Genomic DNA, 19,506 nt, shown 5'->3' on the forward strand with positions numbered 1-19,506 from the left:
TCCTCACCCACGTCTCTCTTATAGAAATGCAAGGTTTGAAAAGACTTTGGAAGCCACATTTTCCTAATTTGCTTAGGAGAATGTCATGAGATGATAATTGAAAACCTTATTATAATATTGCACCTGCTGCTTTCCCCTTGTACTAGCCCAACAACCCCGTCAAAGAAGGATCTTAGGTTGGTGTGTCATGACTGTGTGAGCTTTTACCCTACAAACATCTGTCAAGGATGATCTAGATAGTGCTTGGTCCTGCCAGGAGTGCAGGAGCCTGGACTTAATGACCTCTCAAGGTCCCTTCCAGTTCTAGTATTCTACTTGTTCCTGATATCGTCAGGCTGGTTATTCCTCATAGTTAGGGCCCTGCCAAATTCACAGTCCATTTTGGTCAATTTCATGGTCACAGGATTTTAAAAATCCTATATTACGTGATTTCAGCTATTGAAATCTGAAATTTCACAGTGTCGTAATTGTAGGGGTCCCGATTCAAAAAAGGAGAGTGGGGGAAGTTGCAATACTGCTACCCCTACGTCAGTGCTGCTGCCTTTAGAGCTGGGCATCTGGAGAGCAGCCTTCAGCAGCAGTGCAGAAGTAAAGGTGGCATTTCTCCACAGAGGCTGTTAGGGTGCAGCCTCTGGACCTGGGCACCAGGCCAACAGCCACCACTCTCTGGTATCCAACTGTGAAGGCAGCTCAGAAGAAAAGGTGGCAATATCGCAATCCTGTGCAACTCCCTTTTCAGTTAGTGCTCCCAAATGAAATGCTCATGTCCCCTGTGAAATCAGTATAGTGGAGGGAAAAGCACAAATGAGAGGATTTCTCAGTGGGAGATCAGATTTCATGGCTTTGTGACTTTTTCATGGCCATGAGTTTGGTGGAGCTCTACTTGTAATTCTGTTATCCTCTACCTCCTTCCAAACTGATTACTGAATAATTTCTTGAAGTATCTTCCCAGGTACCACAGTTAGGCTGGCTACTCTAATCCGCAAGGTCCTCTTTGTTCCCTATTTTAAACATATGCGTTATGTTTACCCTTATCCAGTCCTCTGGCACTTCACTTCTCCTCCTCTAGCTCTTGACGATAACTGTTAACAGTTCTAAGATTGATGAAATTCATGCAAGGATACTTAAGGAACTATCTGAAACAATCACACCTGCCGCGAATACAACTAATTTATCTAAATATTCTGTCTTTTGGCTTGTATTCTTTCTCCTATGTTACATTAGTTGTGTAATTAACCCTTTTCCTGATGAGTGAAGCAAAATAGGCCTCAGCCGTCTTGATGTCATCAGCTATTTGCTCTGATCTCCTGCTAAGTAGCTGACCTTTACTTCCGTTTGCATTTCTCATGTATTTAAAGAGCCTCTTCTTACTGCTGATAATGTCTCTCAATAAATGTGCCTTAGCATTTCCAATTTTGTCCCTACACACTCTTGCTGTTCTTTTTTTACTCCTTTTGGCAATTTGTCCCTCTCCCTACTTTTTGTAGGACTCACTTTTGATTTTCACATCATGCCTCTATCCATATTTCTGTCACATCACAATAACTCAAAGCTTTGTGTTTAATATTGTCTTCTTGAGAGACTGCCTGGTCTCATGAACTCCTTTATCTCTAAAGTTTTCTTCTCACGGGACCTCACCCAACCAGTTCTTTGAGACATTTTTTTTTTTTAAAGTCCATTATATTTACTCTGTTCTTATTCTTTCCTTTGCTTTGACTCAAACAACCTATCATTTTGTGATACTAATGGAGTTTACAATGCTGACCTAATTAATAGCCTGTAACTAGCCCACAGTCCCACCAAGGACCTTCTGTACCAAGCCATGTAGGGAACATTTTTACAGCCATTTAGAGGGATATCACAAATGGTAGTGGATTTTTATTAGGTGACTGGAAGAGCTGCCTATGACTACAGCTTAGTCCATGTAATGGACACTATATTACAATGAGTTATGGCTTAATGCAAGATTCAAGAAGTTTGCTTTACATACAAGGGGAAAAAAAATAGTACAGGAAACTAGAAAGTTTAGTATTTTTTCTTGCCTACCACTCCCAGCTGATCCTGAAGGAACAATGACATCATCGTCATCACTATCTTCTTCATTTGATTGTGTCACTCCTGGCTCAGGTGCTGTGATCTTTGCCTCTTGTTCTTGTTCTACTCTACACCGTAGAGCCAGGATCCGATGGTGTAATGCAGCATACAGCTGTCCCGTATCTTTAGAGCTTGCCTATGGATTTTTAAAATGTCAAAAACCAATATTTTACATTTACAAATGTTTTATTCTATGCAACCTCTTATACAAAAACAACACTCCTATAAAACTTCACCGCTTTAGCATTTTACACTGTACACTTCAGAGTCAGTAGGTTTAGTATCCAGCTGGGTGTTTTCAGCTCAGAGTTAATAGCAGTGAAATCAGTGTTGATGATCAGGGGATGGACATATTTAGTTTCTGAAGGGAAGAATGCACTCAGTGATGCTCTCCAACCACCTCCTGTGGCTGACTGAAGGAATGATGCTGGTTTACCTCAAAAGAAACCACATTTAATCTCTCATATCCCTAGATGATAGGCAAGAGGAACTGACCACACAGAAAGGGCACAGAGGGGAGTCTGAGAACCACACAGCCACATGCCAATTACACAGGCTTTTTCAGGCTAAATTTAAGCTCAATTTCTTTACAAAGGGAAGTCTCCTTCCTTTCAAGAACTCTAGTCAATCCATCTGGATTGCCAGTCATACATCCAGTACACACATTTATTAGTAAAATGACTTGTGATTATTTTATCATGTAGCTGTAAAACCTCAAATGCTAACAAAAACACTATTAATAACTGGGAACTTCATGAAGCCCAGCATACAGTCTCTGACTTTCTAGCACACTCCCAGGAATTAATGGCTGCCTTCTGTCCTGAAACAAGAGGAGATGTAGCCTTTTCAAGAGTAATTATTCAGTGGATATTGTTCATACCAGCAGTGAGAGCCTGGCTGTTGCCAGGAAGTAATCCATAAAGTCATGGGCATAAAAAAGCTGAAAGTAGCTGAAACTTAAAAATAGACAACAGATGGTGAATCCCAGCAATCACCAAACTCGGCGATAGTCTAAACAAAAGAGTGCTCTCAGCCATACTTATAGTTCTTCTCATTGTTTCACATTGCCTCAGACACTCTAGGTTTCAGAGTGATATTTGAAGTTATTGTCCATGTTGGCTGTCCTGACACATAGCTGTGTTATGTTGTGATACATGTATTATTTTGTGTGGGTGACGAAGGAGGACTGTGCGCTGCCAGGAAAGGCTACGTACGTTTGAAGTTACTGTGTGTGCTGTTTGTGTTGAGTTGTTTTAAAGAGCTGTTGAAACTTGGTCACAATCTACCACCTTCTACATACTCATTGAAACATGCAATCAAATTAGCTGCAGAATAAGGTAGCGACTGGATGAATGAGCTCTGTTATCACAGTGGTTGAATCCTGGCACTGCACAGACACATGTATGGCTGTTACACATGTGCAACTAATAAAAGTTTAAGGTTATTCTGAACCAAAAAACCATGGAGGATTTTTCTGAGGCAGATTACATGGAATGAAGACAGCTTGGCTACATCATACTCTCTCATTCCCTAAAAGTAATGTTCAAAATACAAAGCTGTGATAAATCTTGACTTTGTTTTCAGTGCTGTATTTTGATTTCCAGACTACATTAAAGCTCCTGAAGGTATTCCAAATAATATACTACTGTTCCAGATCTCCTGGCTTGTTCCATCATCCTAGCTGGATCCAAAGGCTTCAGAATAGTTAGAGCTGATGGAAATGGAGTTTGATGTCAAGATGGAAGCTTTCATTGTTGCAATTTTCTTGGATCTGGATTTAGTCCGGGCTGATTCAGACTCTCCCTCCTTATTTTTGGATCCTTCATGGTTCTCAGATCCCAGAGGCATAACAGACTAGACCTCTTCTATAATAAAAAGGCCAAAGCCTATTGCTTCTCTCTTTCATTCTTGAGGTACGAAAGTGCTACAGATAGCACAACATGCTGGGAAATGGTTCTCTCTCAAACATATTAGACCAGTGGTTCCCAACCCTTTCACTGTTGCAGACTCCCAATCACCCCCAAACCATTTGCAGACCCCCAAAGCCAGATCTATTTTGAATGGTTATTTTTATTTATCTTTTATTTTTCCATGGACCCCCTCCAACACCCTCACAGACCCCAAGTTGGAAACCACTGCACTAGATACTAAATTTGTGCATCAAATCTTAGGTAAGACTTCTGGGCAAGACAGGCACCACTTAAACCACCATTCCCTCACACTTTGGCCGTAACAATAAAACTATTCTTTACAACTATAGTCTAATCTAAATCTAGTCTCATTTATCCTAGAACTATCCAACCATAGACTACTATATTTAACAACAGTAAACTTAGGTAAACACACTATCTACCAGTGGATCTGAGATTCAGTGGATCATGTCCTGTTGCTGCTGCACTTGGAAGAAACTGAAGCAACAGTTGGTGCCATGATCCCTTTATCCTCATGCCCTCATAACATGCTTAAGCACTCAGACAAGAGAGGGTAGAGGAGCATGGGTGCTTGACAGGAACAGTTACTACCACAGTGAATGACAAACTTTTTGGCCCAAGGGCCGCAAAGGGGTATATAAATTGTATGATGGGCAAGGTCAGGAAGGATGGGGGAGGCTGTTCCTCTTCGAACAGCCAGGTGTGGCCTGGATTGCACTGCCATCTAACTCTTGTACTCTTTGCTCCCTCAGGCTTCCCATCTCCTATTCAGCTTCCACTGCTCCCCACCCTCTCAAATGCTCCCCCTCACACTCCCTGTCCCCTGCGACTACCCACCATCTCTTGATCCTTTGCTGTCCCTGGACCCCTTGTCCACATGCAACATCCCCTAAGTATGTTGCCCAGAGCACCAGGATCAGCTGTGCTGCACCTGTGCTGCCCAGCTGGAGTTGTGGTCATGCCATCCAGAGCATCAGGGCTGGTGGCACAGTGACTGCACTGCCCAGGAACTAGGGCAGATGAAGCTGCATGAGAGGGAGGGCAGAATGGGAGGGATGAAGGGGGCTAGCTTCCTCAGGAAGCCAGACCACTAGCTGCCCCTGCTCTCCATGCTGCTCAGAAGTTGAGCTGACTCTACCCGGAAAGGATGTCCTGACCCCACTCTTCAGCTGGGAGGTCGGGGGCTGGGCTGAAGGCTCTGATGGGCCCGAAGAGGCAGGCCATAGTTTGTCTCCCCTTCTGTAATCAAAGGGTCTACCATTCTGCTGCACTGGTCAGCACAAGTTCCAAGAGTGGGAATATGCAAAAAAGGTCAAAAGAGAATGACCATTTCAATGAAGTTATGAGAGACAGAAGCAAGTTTCACAGGTCTATACCCTTGTGCCTTTCTTAAATAAAAGCACATTTGCTAATCTCTAAAATTCTGATATCACAGCTCATTTTAATGCTATATATTTTTGTTAGCAACTAAGAAACTTGGTTCTTTCTTCAGAGCTCTAAGGAATATATCAAGATGAATTCAAACCAACAGCCTTTTTAGAAAAAACATACATCCTCTTGTTTCACTAATAAGAAAGATACTTTGGTACTTCAAAAAGTACTCTCTAAGTAAGAGGGTGGGGGGTGGCAAGAAAACTAAACCTGTCCCAACATGCTTAAATCTAATCTGTAACACTTCAAAGAAATAGCAATTTTTAGACTGTAAATATAATTCCCACCCCCAATCTTCTACAGTTACAACACCCAGCAGCAGTGTCCCCAGAAAGGACTTTTCTAATTAACCACTGTCTCACAGGGATTCTTTCATACCGTGATGAATGTGGAACTATTTGCCTCAGTTCTCATTACACAGACAGTCATTCTCCTGAGAGCAAATGTAAAATTAAGCCCAAAAATCTAGCTCGGTGCATAAGGGCATTAAGTCCAATGACACCTTCCATTCTACAGAAACTTTGATAAATATAACTGATGTACTCAAAATTCTCCATAGTGTTTGCTTGGCTTGTGATTTTCTCCATCAAGTTCTAAAAAGTACTAACTTTGGCCTGACACTACATTTACAGCAAAATCAGCCATGAATCTCATTTCAGAATTGCAAGGACTACTCTTCGGACAATTCTGCTTAGCATAGCAGCCTTACAATGCACAACATTTCAGTCAAACACATTCTTTTACTTCTTTCTTCCCCTCCCATAAATACCACATTTGGCAACGAAAAGGGCTTTTTTTAAACGGAGGGAGAGAGGATTACAGTAACTAATTTTTGAGGTTTAGCCCCTCTAGGTACTTCACTTCAGGTGTCTGACAGCCCCAAATGCCTTTGGTCAGAGATTTTCATTAGCAGCACCTGTGCACTCGGTGCATATCTCAGATACATTATAGTACTGTCCTCTGAAAGTAAATAGGGTTAACCTGGGGCACCCACCTTCAGTTCCTTCTTTAATACAAAGTCTCTCAATGTGAAAGCAGAGGGGATAGAGATTAGTGAAGTACCAATAGGGAAACATCTCAAAGAACTACATGGGGAGAGCAACTTTTCAGGTGTCCCTACATATACTCCACTTCATGTGACTCACAAGCAGCGTCCTCCTAGAGGCCATACAACTTCACAATTGGGTGCAGTACTGAAAACAACTGCATTGCTAATAGCAGCATACCTCTCAAGTTTCCTGGACTGGATGGCAGATGGGTGACTCCATCCCCCATGGCAGGCAGTTCCAGACAACCACCACCCATTTTCTCTCTTTGCAAGTGGTAGCCATGGAATCCCCAACCTAAGACAATGGATCCCATGCCTTCAAGTCGACGGGGGGGGTCTCCTTCCAATGACTTCCGTCAGATGACTCTTCCAAACCATTCTCCACGTAGTATCTGTGCAGAGAACCTGAAAAGGCTTTCTTACCTCTATACACATTGGGAGTACATGAGTTCTCCTTTGCCTTCTTTTGGAGGTCAGATGCTGCCAAATTTCTTCCCTGTTCTGCACTGCCCTCTCTTATTCTTCAGCATGCTGTGCCAAACACAGAATTCTATCCAGAAAGTCTTCATTTTTTTTCTGATGCAACACACGGTTGATACTTGGGTCTCTAGTTCTATAACTTTCTCTTCAAAAATGAAGATCAGCTTGCATTTTGTACAGAGGAAGTCACTTCTATCCTCTGGGAGAAAGAAACATGGCGCATCATTTGCAGATGACAAAAGCTGATTGCTCACTATCCATATTGTCTTCCTTCTAAGAAACTCTTCAGATGTTTTATTTACTATTCACAGAAACCTGAAAGGTAAAAAACCTCTGGGAAGTCCCCTCCCAGGCAAACTCCTAGGAGAACTTCCTGTTGCATGTCCTCTGTTAATCACAACTGGCAGCTGGCTCAAAGAAGATAGCCCAACTCAAAGACTTCCCTCAAATCAACATTCAAGGCCCCATCTGGAAGAAAGTGCTCCCAATTCACACTTTTCAAATGACCAACTGCGCACACACAAAGTCCAAACAGCCCCTGCAACCAGCTTCAATCACAGGGTCACAGCAGACAAACACTTATATATTCACCCAAGTATGCTGAGGCAGAGAACACAGACTGGAATGAAATAATTGACTGGAGTCTTGAGAGATGATCAGAGGCATGACTGCTGGAGCGTAGGCACGTAAAACAGGCACAGATAATTTTGTTCCTCATCTTCAGAATCAGAGGTGTTACCTGGCACTATATCCCATTTTGGGCTTCTTAATGTTTTTCCACTAAGACCGGGTGAGCATCAAACTGGGAAATAAAGGATTCCTGACATATGTAAATATTACTTAAGACTAGCGAGTGAGATAATCTTCACCTAGGATGACTACTGGAAATATTTAAGAAAAAGACATAAGAGGAGACAAGAGGAGAGGAGAGAAGAGAACTGAAGTCGAGCTGGGAATGGTGTGTTGCTCATGAAGGGTACATCTGAGATTTTAAGCTGCAAGCAAGCACAGTTTGTCCTCAAAAAATTTTTGTAACTTGCTTAAAACAACATTTAGTTTAAAAATTGTTCTTGCAGTCAGTTTCTTTAGTACATTAAGCTTAGTTTATCTGCTTATTTGCTCAGTCATCTGCTTTGATCTGTTTGCTATCCCTCAATCATTTAAAATCTACCTTTTGTAGTAAATGATAAATTTGTTTTTTGTTTATTCTAAACCAGTTTGTGGAATTCATAACTGGGGCGGGGGAGGGCAGCTGCATACATCTTCCTCCACCATAAGAGTAGAGGAGGACTTCTTGTGCTTATGCAGCATAGATTTCTGTACAGTGCAAGACAATATAATGTTGGGTTTATACTCCAAAGAGGGTATGCACTCAAGTGCTGCAAAACACCTGAGTTGAGTCTTCCTGTATGGAGCTGGTCTCAGTGGCTGTCTTTTCGCAGCTGGGTATGGCCCTACTTGCATTGTGTGCTGGAGGACACCTGATGCCCTGCTCAACAGGGCAGTATAAGTTAACAGAGACAAAGTAGAACAGGATGGGCTTAATGGAATACCAGTATATTCGGTGACATTTTGGAGTTGGGGAGGTAACCCATCACATTCTCAACTACTTAATTAAGCAAATCTAACTAACAAACTATACTAAACTGAACTAACAAGTGAAGAAAACAATGTTAACCAAGGCACACTTAATGTGGCCACATTAAGTCTCCAGCACAGGCCAAAGCAGTCAAGAACAAACTGAAGGTGATTTGCTGTTAACAAAGTCTCTTATTAAAAGTGTATGGCAGGCATGCACATTTGAAATTCAGCAACCATATGAACGCTACTCAAAGAAAAACAACTTTTTTCTGGCAGAAAAAACAGAGTACATACAAAATACTCACCGATATCAGGAAAACTTTGACTCCCTGGTCCTCTGTATCCATGGCTGTGATACGGATACTCTTTTCACTGGCTTTATCAATCTGCATCTGAGCCCAGAGTTTGGTGTTCAGGATTAACCTGAGACTCCCCTGAGTCCGCATTACTAGGACCAAGTTACAAAGTAAATTAGCAGAAGACAATGAACATTGCAGAAAGACCCTTTTTGTCACTCTTAGAACATGTATTTTTGGAGTAATCCTGTATTTATAGAACTTGTAGGTTGAAAACACATAACTAGAAGAACCAGGGATGGGTAGTGTCATTACATTGCTGGAGCAATGTATAGGGCTCAGAGAAGGCACCAAAATCAGCCCCAAAGTCTATTTATATATCACAGAATACAGATAGAAAACTCCAGCTTTCTGAGGCATATGATCACTCCCTAGCATATATTTACTAATCCATAAACTGTGTTTATCAAAGCAGAATACAGGGGTTAGGAATTTATAAAATCTTTATATTTTACTCACTGCCAAAGAACTTTGTTAATGAAGAAATAGTTATCTAGCAACGCCTTGTTTCTTTCCAGAATGTGAATGGCTTAATTAAAACTTCTTAAAATCAGGACAGAGTTAAGTTCATGTCTCCCACTTGTAGCAGGGAAAATAAGTCTGAAGCATGGGCCTGGTGCAAGACAGCAAAAGTTATTCTATGAGTAACAACTGGGCCCCATCAAATGCAGATACTTACTTGCAACTCAGTGTCAGCACTGTGAGCATTGCTAAAAAACAAGAATATGTAGACACATTCTAGGTGGCCAGCACAAACACTGCAAACCTAGCACACAATAAAATGGTTCACAAAAGTGATGAATAGTGGTATTTTGTCTGAAACATCAGGATGGAAAGTATAAAGACATGTGAGTAGAATGTTTTGTCTGAAATATCAGGATGGAAAAGTACAAAGGGAGATAAACATCACAATACTTGTAAAGTGATACATAAATTGGTTAACCTATATTGTTGATTTCAGGCCAGGTCTACACAAGGGAGGTAAAAATCCACTTTAGATATAAAAATTGCAGAGTTGCAGTCTGCTTAGCTAAAATCAATTTCCAGTTGGAGGTCAATGGGAAAAACTCTCCTGTCAATTTCCCTTGCTCCTAATGAGGGACAGGAGTACCAGCGTCAATGCAGGCACCCTGTAATCTGGTTTTAGTGTGGCCCTACTGGGTGTGCTAAATCAAACTTGGGAACATTGACCACAGCAGGGCCAGTCTTCCCTGAAGTGAAGACATATCCTCAGTCTATACATGTTGGGATGCTTGCCCTAACCTTTGTCCATCTTACAGGGGCAGTACAAAGTCCTACCACTGACAGCTGTGTTCATTGACACAGGCATGCGTCTTTCAGTATCCTCGTAGAGTCAGCCAGGGGCTATTACTGTGTTTTGTCAACAATAAACGTGACTTAGTTACTAAACCATGTCTCATGGTCTCTGAGCAGCTCAACTGAGGTCTGCTGTACAGAGCTGGAGGCAGACAAGTCTATAGGGGGGTATCCCCACTTCTTGAACATAGGTTTGAGAAAGCTCGTGTTGATCTCCCATTCATATGTGCTTAAGTAACACCTGAGATCATCTGCAAGAGAGTGTTGACCCTCATTGCAGGTAGGTAGCAATGAGTAATGTTGTGCAGGAGGCACTATTGCCACAGTTGAGTTGCATCCAGGCACAGAGGTAAGGAGTGGGCTTGTCCTTGCCTGTTTATATAATACAATGTGGAAATGTTGGTTAATACTTGCACTGCTCACTTCTTTATCGGGTATAGGAAGTGCTCACACGCTTTGTGCTCCAGATTTATGTGGAGCCAGGACTTCTCTAGAGATCATAGGTCTTGGGTGGTGTATTCTGCGAGGTGAGATCCCCAGCACATTAAGGTTGGGATTTGCTTTTGAAAGGGCATGCCACTGAGTAGACTATGAGGTGACAGTCCCCAGGAGAGAAGCCGTTTAACTTTCAGGGGGAACATATAGGGCTCTGTTTGTAGTGTGATACCATGGCCTGTAAAATCACACACAGCCACATGTGAAGCCGTGCATGTGGGACCACACGTCACTGCTGCCATGTGCCCTAGTAGTTGTAAGCATATCTTTACTGCGTCTGTGGGGTGTTTGGAATCTGTGTGACCATCTCCATGATGGAATCGGACCTCTGCAGCTGTGGTGCAGTCCATGAGACCTCCTAGTTTCTGTGCAGGAATTAAACTGTACTTTGAGGCTGAGAAGGAGACCCAGCTGAGAAAACAGGTGGACAGATGTTGAGATTGTACCTCAAGTTGCACTGTATGAGGATCCTTTCAGGAGACAGTCATCTATATATGGGAATACAGTTATTCCCTTCTTTCTCAAACGAGCAGTTATGACTGCCAGAAATTTGGCAACTACTCAAGGAGCTGTGGAGAGGGCAAAGGGAAGTACTGTATACTGATACCGATTACTGAGAATCGTGAACAGTAGAAATCATGAGAAAGTTATTACTGCAGAAGTACACTACAGATGATCATCAGACTTGCATGGAGGAAAGGACAACTGGCGCCATATGGAGGCTGTCTGGTGCAGAGAGCTCAAGTGGGATCTGAAGCCCTATGTTCTGCCAATGTACAACTCAGAGAGCACGGTGCTGGAAACCAGTGACGGGGAGAGTGGTGCCATGTATAGGGTGAGCTGTCCCTTGACAGGAAGCTAGACTATGGGGAGCAGCTGACCCTGATATGCTTTGACTGCTGGGGGCTGAGTGGCTCCTGCAAGACCTGTCTCAAAACATGCCCTGTCATGCCAGCTGTGGATTGTGCACGTCTTTCTATCACACAGGTGGGAGTGCTATCTGCTCAGACTGTGGAGTAGGCCAAATGAGGGCTCTCCCTTATGGCAAGGCCCAACACACACCAGTGTTGGTGGCACCAGCATCTAAATGACGTACAATAATGCCCAGGGTAGGTGGTGGGGAGCAAGGAGGGCTGCTAAGCTCCACCTGGGGTGGTTCCTTGTCAGGCATACAATCAAGTCCTGGTCTACTGCCTTCTTAGGCTTGTCCTTAAATGGGCATGGGACCTTGTCTTTACCGGTCTTCTTAGAACTTTTGGCCAGGGACAGGGATGAAGACCAGAGCCGAAGAGCCAACGGAGTGCTATGATACTCGGTGCTGGTCTGGTCTGGCGTGGCAAGAGCGAACTCCTTAAGTAGAGCCTTCAAGTGGATAACTATTTTTTTTTTTGTCAGGGACTGGAAAGTTCTGCAAATCTGGCACTTCTCACTGTGTCTCTCTCCTAAGCACCACAAGTGCTCTTCATGGGGGTCCTTGACTGGCACAGTCCTGGGGCAATGAACACACACTTTAAAGCCCGGGCCCAGGGCACGTCCCATACTGAGGCTACATCCCTAAAGGGATTAGCTATCCTATTAACTACTAAAATGGAATTATTTACTTGTGAAAAACCAGCAATTAAGAGTAAGGGATCAACAGCAAGGGCTACAGCAAGTTGTTCAAGCACCGCCACTGGCGGCTAGAAAGAACTGAGCAGAGAAGGGATCTAATAGTGCCTTCGTTAGTGCAGTATATGCACACTACTCCAGCGGCGTTGGAGCCAGTCCCCTATGGATACTGCTAAAGGAAAATCTCCTGGAGATACTTGTTAATCTCCTACCCCAGGTTCTGCAGCAGTGCAGCTTTTTTCCTTCTCACACCGTACGGTCTGTTCCATGCCGCTCTGCAATCACTTGTGCAGGGACTAAAGCAGCACATAGGTGAGCTGTTTACAGAACAGGGCAGAAGTGGCAAGCATGAAGCAGATATACCCTGCTTACCCCCATGCAGTGAGATATATGCTAGAATTAGCCCTGTCTGTGAAAAAGAGCGGACAATTTTAGAATTTATTCCCTGTAAAGCTGCACTGAAATTCCTGCAAAGACTGCATTTTTTTTGTCCACATGGAGTCCCCTCCCTCCCTCCTTCCTCCTGCCAACAGTCACTATGCTATGGTGTTTGCAGAGATGTGTATCTGGCAAGAGTCAGCAAGAAAGTGATTGGTATGTTGAAAAAAATGCACATAACTGAAATTTTTCAATGCTGTGCTTGAATTTAACAAGCCCTCTTTTGTGCATTGTTCCCTGTGCTTCACCAGATGCAGCCCCAGACATGCCTGCTGACCATCTCTGGCAGGTAAGAAAGCCGCCAAGATGCAGCAAAGACGACATTCCAGAAGGTACCGCAGTGCTCTAGTACACAGAAAACGTAAGGAATTTTGGGAAGCCAAAAGGCAAGACAAAAAGAGAACCAAGCGTTTGCCAGGGATGCAACAGAACAAATGATAAAAGTAACAATGGTGCAAACAGAGATGCTCAAGTCTTTAATAATATGCAAAGCAAGCAGATCCAGGATTAACCTCCACTGCTTCATATGCACGATTCTTTACCATGCATCAGCCTCACTCTGCCCACACATTCCTTTCCAGTTTCTGGGACTCATTGCTTTCCTCTTCACTCCCCCCCCGCCCCCAGACAACTTTTACAATGATAGGTGGACCTACACCAAGTTGTGAGGCTCTGCCCTTTCCAGTACCCCACTTCCGCGTAAACATATGTATTTCGGTGAATGTGCTGTTTCTTGATCAACAAAGGCAGAGTTTTGTAATGGCAAATCTTTGCTGTTTTCTACAAATTCACATTGCAATCACTATTACTACATGTACAAGCATTTAAATAATTTTCTTACTGGGATATTCTGCCTAAAATGTCAATAGGAATTTTTTCCTCAGAAAAATACATGGAATGTATCGCTAAGGCAACTATGACACAGATACATACTGCAGCTGCTCAGTGTAAAAGTGCTTCCTCAAAGACTCCCAAAGTTCAATTGTCACTACCTTGGCTTATCTGACAGCCTTAGTCGCTAGCTGTTGAAACTGAGCAGTGAAGCGCTCTGCCTCAGTGGTCTATCCCTGAGAAAACATGTCACCCTTAGAGTCACAGATTATGCAAAACGTACCAAACAACAATCATCATGGAAACATTACCCTCATTAAGGTCCAGCTGACCATAAAGGCAACACTAGTGCACCTTTAATCGACCAAGGCACATTGAACTGTCATTAGACACCTGCTCAGCCTGTTGTTGAAATGCTCCTTATGCTGTCCAGGTGTCCCACGTAAGGGGTAAACTGGGTCTCCCACGATCACTATGGGGATTTCCACACCCACCACTCTGATCCTGTGATCCGGAAAGAAACTCCCCACTTGCATCTTTCTGTATGAGATGGCGTTCCTGAAGGTGTGTGCATCATGCACCTTTCCAGATCACCCTTTCAGGGAAACATCCACAATGATCAACAAACATCCACAACACCATGGAGAAGTACATTTCTAATTAACGTACTCTGATGTAAGGTGTTCTGGTCCTAAAGTTGGACTGTGTATGCCATCCATCTTCCCTCCACAGTTAGAGAAAAACATCTCTCCAAAGCCACCCACTACTGCACCCACAAGTCACTGTACTTCATATCAGGAGGCGATTTGCATTTTTGCAGCCCCAATGGCCAATTTCCCCAATCCGCTGATTTGCAGTAACCAGTAGCAGTCTGGAGATGCCAGCTTCCGAAAAGCGATTGCCATGTACTTTTCTAACCAGAAGGCAGCTCTCATTCTGGTGTCCTTGAGCTGCAGGTCTGGGGCCAGCTCAGCACAGACCCTACAAGGTAGCTTTCCACATCTGAAAGTTCTGTAGTCACTGCTCTTCATCTCACACTTGCATAACAATGAGATTCCACCATTCGGGGCTCCCTAGCCCAAAAGCAACAGTCTACCCTATGCAGCTTCTCTGTGAATGCCAAAAGCAATGTAAAGTTGCTGCTATCCATATCATGCAGAATGTTGGATACTTGTGTGTCTTCCTCAAATCAGTAACAGACTATGTCTACACTACATGATAAAGTTGATTTTAAGGCAGTTGAATTTCACAGCGTCACTGTCTTCACTGTGAACACCATTAGGTCAATTTTAGGGAGCACTACAGTCAATATTATTCCACCAGCCATGTGAGCTGGCGTAGCGTCGAGTTCAAATTTGAAAGGCTGGATTAATACTAGTGTGGAAATGGCATTTGTTTAAATCAGCTTTATTGGCCTTTAGAGCTGTCCCATATATGTATTCCACAATGCCTCATGGTTGTCCGCTCTGGCCACTCCCATCTCTGCTACTCTCCACATGTGCAGGAAGTAGGTAACAGGAAGCCTGAGAATTTGAATTCGGCACATTAAGCCCGGGAAACTGAAGTGGGCACCTGGGCCCATTTTGAATTCATTTCTTTATGATCAGCACTGCAATCACATCTAGCCATGAAAATGTAGTCCCAGCATGGGGCAATGGCTTCTTCCCTGCACAGGATATAGCAGGAAAGGCCGAGATTTTTTTCAATGCTGGCGCCAGCCCCCGCCTCACCACACCATGTATGTTCGTATGAGAGGCTCTGTGGTTCACATTTGTACAGGGGCAGCCCCTCTCCTCCCCAGTAGGCATCATGCAGTCAGGGGTCTATCCCCCACCCAACCACATCACCTAGATAGCCCCAACCCAAAAAGGCAAGTGCCTGCAGTACAGTACAAACCATGCTTCCAGACAGCACTATGTCCTGGCTGTCATGCTGTGAAGGCTTCAAAGACAGGAAAGATTTTCAGGGGCTGGAGCCTGCACCATGCCAACAGGAATGTTTCTGGGGCTGGATGCTCCCTCACAGGCAACACAAGTCGGGGAGCTTGGTCTTTGCTATGTTTTCGGTGGGGCAGCAAGCACCAGGGGGCTGGCAGAGAGCCCCCGAAGGGACCACGTAAAGTGATCCCTCAGCTACAACCCATCAATGTATGGGGGGGCGGGGGGGCTGACCCCCATTGTCAATGATATTCAGGGATGGCTCCCCCTGCAGGAGAAAGCCCCTGAAGGGACCTGTCCCCTGAAGGAACCTAGTCAACTGGTCCCTCAGCTACAACCCCCAACCATCAATGTATGTGGGGTACCAGGCCGCCACGGTCAATGATATTTGGGGCTGCTCCCCCACCACCCCTGAAGAAAGTCCCAGGAGGCACACGTCAACTGCTCCCACAGCTTACACCCCCTCCCTATGGCATGAACCATTGTGCCAAAGCAAGCTTTGGAAAGTTGGCTCTGTTTCAAGAAAGCATTTTTATTTTCAGCAAACTGAATTGCTTCCATCATTATTTGCAATTCAACCAGTGAATCTGCAGCATGTGATTTTAAGTTGGATTAACAGTTAGTCCACAGCTTTCTTTCAACCAGTAACTCTCATGGAACCAAGATGTGTTTAAATGAGCACCCTTGCTTTTCCTCAAAAGCTTTAGTAAATGACAGAAAAAAAAAAAAAAAAGTATCAATCTTGTAATATTTTCAGAGATGATGTTTCATCTGTTTTTTGTAAAATCTTTGATAGTTTATAAAAGCAAGATATTTCAGTTAATTCGGTGATCTTTGTTGATGCTTTCTTTCCAACCTTCATTTCTTTTTGCAAATTCCTCATCAAATGTCTTCCTTAAAACAGGTCATAGTGCACTTTGTTTTCAAGGGGGGAAAAGTAGCTGAGGGACGAGTTGACATGGCATAGTCACCTGGGTGATCACAGAGCACGCACACACTGTGATTCCCTACTTTTCCTTCTGGAAAAATGGCCATTTGCTTTCCATGGGAGGGGAGTGAGGGCAATGCAATGTGGTAAGATGACATCGCATGCCCACAGCCACCTGCAGGGCATTTTTTTCCCATACTGCACTACAGAAAAAAACAGAATGCTTTGGGGCTGAGAGAACTGTGCGATAGGTTTGCACAATGCACTGCTGCAAGTCATTCTTTGGCAATGTAGTGCGACAGCACTAAGTTGACTTTTTGAGGAGATGAGGATACTCAAACTCAAATTTATAAAACCGTGTTACAAAATCAAATTTATCTCAGAGTGCAGATGTTGGCTTAACTATTAACTGCACTGCTGCGCATAATGTCGTCAGGGGGCTTAACAGAGCACATGAGAGAAGCGTTGGATACAACTCTTCTAAGTATAGATGCTGGGGTGCATATCAAAGAATGGCCACTGAAAAAAATGGTGCACAAGAAAGCCAGGACCCAGTGTAGGAGCTGACACAGAAAGCAATGTGTGATAGGACATTCTGCACAGTCCCAAGATGCACCACATTCTGCTCTGCCTTTCCACAATAGTCACCCTTCACTGCGGGATACATACCCACAGTGCTTTGCTCAGTGTCAATGATGGTGCCTCCATTGTGCATATGATCTGTCACCAGAGAGGGCTAATGTGAACAGTCCTTTTCCCATTTTTGTGTCGCCTTTTCAATACTGACATAAGTTTAGTTGACAAAACGTGGTAGCGTAGACAAAGCTTAGAAATGGACTTCCTGCAACGGAATAACCAGCAGCTTGATGATCACTGCACCACACCCTCTGCACTAGAGCTGTCAAAACACTCAGGATTTCTGTCTCATAGCTAACTAGAAATTCCCAAAAAACATCTGTTTCAGCAAGACCACCACATGAGGTTTCGGAAATGTAATTTTCTCCCTGAAACCAGTTTATAGTTCCTAGACAACAAAGAGAGGTGAGACATTTTCAGTTGGATCCAATTACATTGGTGAGAGAGACAAGTGACACACACTGTCTCGTTGAATGAAACGGACACTCTCAACTACGCTCGGCACCTGCCAAGATTTCCAGGATCTGCACCTCTGAGGCAGCCCTGCCACGTAAGCTGCCTGGAGCAGGGAGATGGCTGTCCCAGGAGTCTGAAGCACTGGAACAGTCCGAATGGCTGGTCTGCCCTAGAGATACAGATCCCATGAGCCAATCCTAGCTTTCCAGTTTAGGTTCCTGCACCAGTAAGCCTGGAAGCCCGGAGAGTCTCCAGAGCTTTGTAGTTCTTAAGGCTATACAGCAGGAAATCTGGAAACCCAGGTATAATAGGGCTGCCCAGGAGTTACAAGCCCTAGTAGACTGGGAGTCCTCTGGAAGCAGACTGTGTGGCAGGGTTGCCATGGAGCCATGGATTCAAGAAAGCTGGAGTCTTTGGTCCTGGAAGCAGACTGTATGGTGCAGCTGTCCACCAGGTCGGCTTGAAGGATTCCGTCAAATCAACTGCTTTACATAGGAATTTCACAGTGGATGAACTGGTATTTTCAGAGACACTCTGATCTACATATTAAAGTTTAGATTGCAGTGAAGGACCATTCTGGGAAACTGACATGATTTTTTTTTTTAAACTGTGATTATTAGACACAATAATGCAAAATGGATGTCTCCAACCACCAAGGAAGTATTTTGTGGTAACACCACTGGATATCATCCCAACACTTCACTTTTCACAGCTCATCTTACCCAGCCGAGATTGTAACGTTCCATCATCTGTTGATGCCATATCATTGAGTCTCAGAAGTCCTCTACCTCTTTCCACCCAAGACTGAGAGTTCTTATCAAACACAAACAACTTGCATTGTATCTGGAACAAAAAGAGATGCCTTCTTGTTGAAAGTCTTTAATGACTGGCTATAATTACACAATACATCATGACTACAGAATCAAAATCTGCCACTCTGTATTTGAATAGATTTCAAGTATTCACTAAAGTGAAATTTCATGCTTCGAGAAAGTGCTGAATTGATAATCTGGAAAATGAAGGTTGCTTACCTGTGCTGTAACTGAGGTTCTTCGAGATGAGCGTCCCCATGGGAGTGCCACTCCAGGAGTTGGTGCATCCCTGTGCCTTTGTATGGAGAGATTTTTGAAGCAGTGTCCCTGCAGGTCGCACATGTGCAACCCTGTCTCTCACTCCTCTCCATTTAAAGAGCTGTGTGCTGAACTCTGAGCCTTCAGGTCCCTTTCTACCATGGACCAACTGAACTCCAAAGTAGAGAGTAGGAGGCAGGGCAGTGGAGCACCCACAAGGACACTCATCTCAAAGAGCCTCAGTTACTGCACAGGTAGGTAACCTTCATTTCTTCTTCAAGAGTTGTCCCCATGGGTGCTCCACTTCAACCAACTTAGTAGTAGTATCCCTTAGGATGGGAGGGACTTTGGAGTTGGTGGAACAACTGTTTAGAGTACCGTTGTCTCCAGGGACGCATCCATCTGAGATGTTCTGATGATGGCATAGTGATGGGTGAAAGTACATTGGGATGTCCATGTCACTGCCACTGCTACTGAAATGGCCACTACTCTGGTGGAGTGTGCACACTGGGGCTGTGGTGGCTACACTCCTTGTAGTTGGTGGCAGAGTCTGATGCATCCTGAAATTCAATTAGAGAACCTTTGTGTGGCTGTTGGGTTGCCCTCGAATGTTCCGCTATTGAAACAAAAAGTTTTGCTGGGGCCTGGAATGGCTTCGTTCTTTCGAAATAGAATGCCAATGCTCACCTGACACAGAGTGTACAAGGTGGATTGTAATGCACTGGTATGTGGTTTTGGGATGAATACTGGGAGATGCAGGGGTTGGTTAATGTGAAAAAAATGTGCAAACCTTAGGGGAGAACTTGGGGTGGGTTCTCACAGTAACTGTATCCTAGAAAAATACAGTGCATGGGTCGGTTCCCATAAGT

At 44.0% G+C, this 19,506-nt stretch overlaps 1 protein-coding gene across 2 annotated transcripts in view; it reads right to left on the reverse strand.

The window, feature by feature from the left end:
• Positions 1-19,506, reverse strand: part of RANBP3 (RAN binding protein 3) — a 145,632-nt gene that overhangs the window by 12,826 nt on the left and 113,300 nt on the right. For both annotated transcript variants that reach the window (XM_074977951.1, XM_074977952.1), the window contains 3 exons: positions 18,290-18,410; positions 8,871-9,013; positions 2,047-2,230 (listed from right to left, as the gene is read on the reverse strand). In XM_074977951.1, the coding sequence (XP_074834052.1) occupies positions 2,047-2,230; positions 8,871-9,013; positions 18,290-18,410 (448 nt within the window). The remainder of the gene's footprint in view (positions 1-2,046; positions 2,231-8,870; positions 9,014-18,289; positions 18,411-19,506) is intronic.

Source organism: Carettochelys insculpta, chromosome 27 (genome assembly GCF_033958435.1).
Source record: "Carettochelys insculpta isolate YL-2023 chromosome 27, ASM3395843v1, whole genome shotgun sequence".
NCBI lineage: Eukaryota > Metazoa > Chordata > Testudines > Carettochelyidae > Carettochelys > Carettochelys insculpta.